The 6719-nt window shown below is 39.5% G+C and overlaps 1 protein-coding gene across 10 annotated transcripts in view; it reads right to left on the bottom strand.

Annotated features, from left to right (window-relative positions):
• LOC102387923 (chloride transport protein 6-like) overlaps nt 1-6719 on the bottom strand; it is a 131673-nt gene that overhangs the window by 2373 nt on the left and 122581 nt on the right. For 3 of the 10 annotated variants that reach the window (XM_025201039.1, XM_025201036.1, XM_025201044.1), the window contains 3 exons: nt 5982-6078; nt 3642-3737; nt 7-237 (listed from right to left, as the gene is read on the bottom strand). In XM_025201039.1, the coding sequence (XP_025056824.1) occupies nt 19-237; nt 3642-3737; nt 5982-6078 (412 nt within the window). In that variant the 3' untranslated portion in view covers nt 7-18. Of the gene's footprint in view, nt 1-6; nt 238-3641; nt 3738-5447; nt 5853-5981; nt 6079-6719 lie in introns of those variants that run through there. The other 7 variants (XM_025201038.1, XM_025201040.1, XR_003093443.1 and 4 more) reach the window with 7 other exon arrangements.

Raw genomic sequence — 6719 nt, 5'->3', positions numbered from 1 at the left:
TTTCCCTAACTCTAACAGCTACTCATCCAAGTCAAGTCTTTGTGATGCCAGCTGGAGGCCTAACCTCTCCTCCAGCTGGAAAGGCATCAGATCTTTCCTGGTGATTATCCCAACAACTCGGTTCTGGAGGTCAACAATTGTCAGGTGGCGAAGCCCCAGGGTCCGAAAAATGATGTACGTGCGCTGCAGCGAGAAATGAGCCTGAACTGACACCGCTGATTTGTTTATGTATGGCTCCTACAAGAGAGAGAGAGAGAGAGAGAGGAAGTGGGTTAGAGAAGAAAAGAAGTGTATATCCCTGCCACAGCAGGTTTTCTGAAGCTGGGGTCAGCAGGAGAGGTGATGAGAATACTACACTTTATTTCTTTTTCTCAATTGTACTTCAAACAGTATAAACTCCACAGTAATGAACCTTCTCTTTTCTGCTAAGCAATCAAGTTCACTCTAAATATGCTATTATGACTGGAATATACCCAAATTTCACAGGCTGGAACAGCAAAGCTGAGTTTCATTGATACTGTCCAAGTTACTATTTGGAAATAGGACCCCATATTTATTAAGTCTAAGTTGTTTTATAGCCACTATCTCATTACACAATCATTTATGACATCCTGTAATATTTTGCAGTACATGCTTTTAGGGGGGAAAAAAAATCAGCTAATGTAGAAATATATACTGCAAGGGAGAGAACCAAGGAAACAAATCACATGGCTCCAAAAGCAAAGAGTCTACTGGATATTGACCTCTCATCATCACTGACTATAATCTCAGGCATTTACAAGCTAGATGTGAACACAGCTAAAGTCAATCCCACTGTTTATCCAAGTGTCATTTTGTATTTTATATTGTTGTTAATCAAGTTTCTACTTCTTCTTGTGTATGACTTCAAATGTTTCTACTTTTTGCCTAATTATACAGCCTCTTAACTTATCTCTTGAGTCAAATTCTGTCTCTTCACGCAAATGCGTGCTTCATACTAAAGTGCCAGGAAAATCCATGTATAATGCCCATAACCAGCTGAAATCAGAGTAGCTGGTAGTCTCCTCTAGGGATATTTTTGGATAACAGATGAGTTGCAATCAAATGGCAGGGCATGATTAGACTTATTTAAAAAATACATTGAAAAGGAAAAAGCAAGGAAACATGGGATTTATAACAAGGTGCAGATTAGACTTTTCTGCACCAGTGATACCCAAAGCAGAATATACTGACACCAGAAAAGCTTTATAATTGTATCAAGGAGGCCTTGAGAGTTTCCTGTTCTAGATCAGTGTACCTCACAACCTCTCTGGCCACATGTTAACAACAGCCATTTCTGGGATTTGTTGCCATCTGACAGAATAAGGTCACAATCCTTTCCAACCTCCACAGCCTCCTTCACATAAGAAACTGTGTGTGCTTGTTTATGCATATGGGATTCAAAGGAAAATGCTGTCTTCAAGTACTCAAACCTTATCAAACAAACTTTGTTTGGCATCTCTGCATTATGTGCATCTCATCTATTTTGGATTATTTCACACCATAGGCATCAAAGGTTTGCCGATGAGAAATACAAAGGTGTAGTTGAGAGTACCAGAGTAACATTAAATGGTCATTTTTATAGCAAAACTTTAACAGAAGGATGGCTTAAAAGTTCTGCACAAGGGCCCCTATTGCTTAACATATGTATTAGTGATCTGGAAAGAAAGAATGACTACTGAGGCTGCAAATTTTGCAGTTATTACGAAGTTATGATAGTTAGAACTGGAGAGACCTACACAAGCTAAGTGAATAGACAACATACTAGAAACTGAAATTCAGTGTTTATATGTAGAAAGTAATGCATATGGGCAGGAAAAAATTAAAATCACTCATATACATAGCTGGGTTCTAAGTTAACTTTTTTAACTTAAGATAATGACCTGCAGACAGTTCAGTGAAGACATCTGTTTAATGTGCAGCTGCAATCAAAAAAGCAAGAAGTCAGGATCCATAAAGAATGGACTAAGAATAATGTAAAGAGCATTATAATGCTTTTATGTAAACCAATGGTATGGCTTCATGCAGAATGCCATATGCAGTACTAGTCATTCTAATCTCAAAGTACATTGATGAAATAAAGGGAGTTCAGAAGAAAGTAGAAAAAAGGATCAGGGGCCTGAAAGAACACACAGACAGCAATCAAAGAAGTTGAGATTGTTTACCTAAAGAGAAGAAATGGAGATTTGATAAAAGTATATAAAACAATTAATAGCATAGAGAATGTAAGGCAGGAACTTTGGCTTTTCCTGTCCTGTAACACAAGACCGAGAGGGTGCTTAAGGAAATTTAAAGGTGATATATTCAGAATGAAACACTTTTTCTACATAGCATGGAATTAAACTGTGGAATTCATTACTACAGAATGTCATTGAGATCAAGACCCTAAACAAGAACTTTAAAAAAAAGGTATTGAGCATCTCTTACAATTATCAAAAACTGTCCAGGGTTGTCATAACTAATGATGATAACAATATTGGAAGGGATATTACACTTGTACTTCAGGGCTTAAATCAGTCTCTCATATAGTTAGAAATTAAGATAATACCTAATACTGGGGCAAGTACTGCAACTAGGAGGTCACTGCAGTCTCCTGAATAGAGCACTGGGACTGAGACTCATGATGCCTGGGTTTCTGTACCAGCTCTGCTGTCAATACATCATTTTGACTTGGAGCAAATCCTGTTCCTCCATGTGCCTCAATGCCCCTCTCTGGCAGCAAGAATGATGAAACTGTGGTAGGCATTGCAAATTACACTACCATGGGGAACTTGTGTCCTCTGAACTGTTGGGTTCTGGCCAACCATCAGAGACAGGCTGTCAAATTAGATGGACATCCAATTGAATTGGATCAGCGGTAAGTATTCCTATCACCATCAAACCCACATGGTGAACTTCAGCAGAGTTCATTTGTTTATAAACAAATACCCTCTAAATATGCCCCTTCTTATTAACATCTCCCTCCATTATAATGAGGCAGGGCCTGGCTTTGGCTTGGCTTGGCTTGGCTTGGCTTTGCTTTACGTCATGTTATGTCATGTCATGTCATGCCATGTTATTTTATTTTATTTATTTCAGGCCTTGCACTGTACACCAAACACATTGCTGCTTCTGGTCATGACATTATTGTACAGTGTTTAAGACACATATGTGGTCATATCATAGCAGGAAAAAGAGAAGAGAAAGAAATTTACTTTATTTATACATTGATGTATAGGTACTGTACAGTAAGAGAGACTGAAAAATCAAAAGCATTGCTTTGTGTTTGCTTTAGAGTTCTATAGGAGCCAAATAATGACATTTAAATGATCTATTCCATTAACGTTGTATCATCCTGTCAATCTGGAATGTATTTTAATCAAAATCCCTCTTAAAATGGTCTCCTTTGTTGTATTTTCTTGTTGGCTCATTTTATCAACATCTGTTATGTTTATACAATATGAATTAAAACTTTGGAATGCTGTTTGTACTCAGCTACTTTTGTTGAGAGTGTAGCGTCCTAGGATTGGCAGTGTTTATATAAATCAGTGCGGCTGACACAACCATCATAAACAATGAGAAAATATAACAAACACATTGTTCGTGGAGGAAATGTTTGTCTTTAGAGTTGGCTTCATCCTTACCAGATTGATGAAGAGTTGCTGATACTGAGGATCTGCACTGTAGTGATTCAGCAGCATGGTTGTCCGGGATGGATCAGGCAACTTCTCCACTGTTACCTGGAATAGCCAAGAATCTATTTCCCCTTCTCTGTGCAGTATACTGAAATGAATGCTTCCAAACCTTTTTTCTTTTGATTGTAAGAGCTTGGCTATGCTTAAAGGGAGTTAGTCTACTGATTGAGCTATCCTAGAAAGCACCCTAATGCAGACATGACTTAAGAGTCCTTTTTCTAGCGCAGCTTAAACCAGACCCCCAAATGACAGAAGGAGCTTCTTTCTTTTATGACTGCCTCTATATCAGAGCCTAATCCATCATAGATATGTTGACTTGGGGAGGTGATTTTTTCACAGCCTCTAACCAACAACATTATGCCAGAAAAACATTTTAAGCACAGACAAAGCTTCAATAACACAACAGGTTTTCAGCAGTCTCCTTTATTTATATGCCACAGTTTCGCATTATTTTACCAATTTTGCACTCGGGTCTTTTTTTTAATATGTAACCCTGCTTATGTTCTACATATTTGACTGATTGGTCAATGGTACAATGGGAACTCTGTGTATTCTACCTGCATACCTTCATTACAATGCATATCTGAGTGGCTATTTGCACCTGTTTTCACTGTTTGCAGGCTTAGGTTATACTGTTTAAGGTTAAAGTGTACAATTGTAAAGGGCAGGTGGATCAAATTTTACCTCCCTTCCAAATTTGTGAAGTTTGTAGGTACATAAACATAACACAAACGTATACAATGGTTATTGACAGATCAACCCTTACTGTGATCTATGCAACTGGGAGGAACAGAGCAGAGAGATTCTAGGCAGGAATCAATCCCTAGATAGCTTCACTGAAGTCCTCATAATAAAAGTACTTCTGAGCAAAAGACTATACTGGGTTTAGCTGAAAGCCTAAGACTCACTATAGCTGAAAGAGCTGAAAAAATCCTTGAACTTACCACTGACATAGAGCAGAGTTTAAAAGAGCTGGGGCTGCATAGCAATCAAAAAAGGTCTGGAGGAGGAACAGCAGAAACTACCTGGCAGCACAGAGGAATGGTAGACACCCATACCATTATAGAGGAACAGTGGAGACTCCTGGATGTGGTGGCCAGAGAAGCGCATTTCAACATCCCATCATAGCAGCACGTCTACATGAGACACTTTACTGCACAGCAGACTAATTTGCTGTGCAGCAAAGCATCACTGTCTACATGTGTGCAGCAATTAGAGTGCAGTTGACTAATTTACTGCACTACTGGATAGTCCCATCAGGTACAAGTGGTATCCAGCATCATAATAAGCTATGGTACTTAAATGCACATTTAGATAGTGACATCAGGATTTATTTAGTCCGGCTCATATTCATTCACATTAACTGCATGTATAGATGTGCTCAGCATGGTATAAGTGGTAGAGCCCCCACAGCAAAGCAAAAACCCCTGGCAGCAAGGGGCAGCAGTGCCTCCAGGGTAGGCTTCCCTAACCAGCACTTGCTGTTTTGCCTGGAGTAGCTGGTAGATCTCCCAGATGGTAGCGAGACTCCCTTCCCAACTGACTGAGTTAGGCCCCCTGGATTGGTTTGCCAGTTACTGTGACTGTGGTCTGCTTTAAGCTTTAGTTCAGGGTTAATAGTTCTAAGTTTTTCCTTAAGGTACATGCCCGCTTCCTTTTTTCCATTGTAATAGGCCAGGTGTTAATTTAACTTTTGCTTGGTGCATGGGGTAGTTCGTTCACATTGACCACCCAATTAAAATGTATTTTCCCAGGTTTCTTGGGTGGGGGCACAAGTTAAATTTAAAAGGTTAGTATAAAAGATCAAAATTTGAACCCAGCCCTTGTTAGTGCTGTCCAGTGCCTGGCAGAAGGGTTACATGTATTTACTAACGCTTAGCTCGTCTACAATTTTTTTCACCTTCATAGTGTTCTTAGAAGCATTAAACAAATATTATAGTTGACAAAGGTGTTAGCATGCATGAACTAAGTATTATTATACCTATTGTTTCTAATCAGAAATCAAAGTAAAGCATTGGAACTGTAGACTTAAAGCCTGTGTCAGAGCCAGAATTCAAATACACAAATTCCTTGCTTCCAGTTTTGTGCGCCTCCTGGATGCTGGGCTGCTCCAGAGCTGCTGCACTTCATGGTAGCCTCAATCGTCACTTCTGCACTTTCCTTTTTTATATTAAGTTGTTTTAGTACTTATGTAACAACATGCATTAATAACTGTTTTAATCCACTGTGCTCCCTCCCTGGACACACAATGTAAACATGAACCAAACAAGGGGAGAAAAAAAAAAATACCTTTTGGTAGGAGAGAAGTAGATCACAGGAAAAAGTGTCCTCATTAGTCTCAGTTTCAAAGATGGGTTCATTTTCCAGCAGCATGCACAGCTCTAACCTATTATCAAGCATAAAGATTCCAAATAACACATGCCTAGAAAGCAGTCCCTGACAATCATAAAACATGACTGAGGTCTGTAATATAAGCCAGGCAATACAACATATATAATATACAAGATTTGTTTTCCTAGATTTTCATGACCAACAGCAAAAATTCTCCTCCTGTTGGTTAAGACTGATTAACTGGGATTTAGGTTCCAGAAACCTCCAACATTACTTTTTCTAAAAACAGACTTATGCACTGCCATTATATGAATGTGATCTGAATGATCAAATTCTTGGTAGGAGCAAGTTATAGAGTCTGTCTAGTTCAGTGGTTCTCAACCTTTTCAAGAACTGGGCACCCCTCCACCACAAGAGAACCACTGCTGGTGCTGCCTCAGCTTACTTCAGTGCTTATCAGAGAGGTTCCACTACCTCCAGATAAAAATTACCCTGCAACTGTTACACAGCCAGCCTGGAAGGGCTATGGCATGTGCACATATTTCTCCTACATTAGGGCTGTGATCAGCATAAAGCAGGCAGAAGCTGCCCTGTGCTTTGTAGCCCCTCCCTGTCTGGTCCCTTCTATGCTTCTCCTGGAAAGAGAGGTGGGCAGGTAGGACTGCCAGACTGCAAAAGCGATTGCAACCCAGCTCC

The sequence above is a fragment of the Alligator sinensis genome, unplaced genomic scaffold, assembly GCF_000455745.1.
Source record: "Alligator sinensis unplaced genomic scaffold, ASM45574v1 scaffold615_1, whole genome shotgun sequence".
NCBI classification, from domain to species: Eukaryota; Metazoa; Chordata; order Crocodylia; family Alligatoridae; genus Alligator; species Alligator sinensis.
Note: the sequence above shows the minus strand (reverse complement) of the source record. Positions and strands in the feature narration are given on the sequence as shown.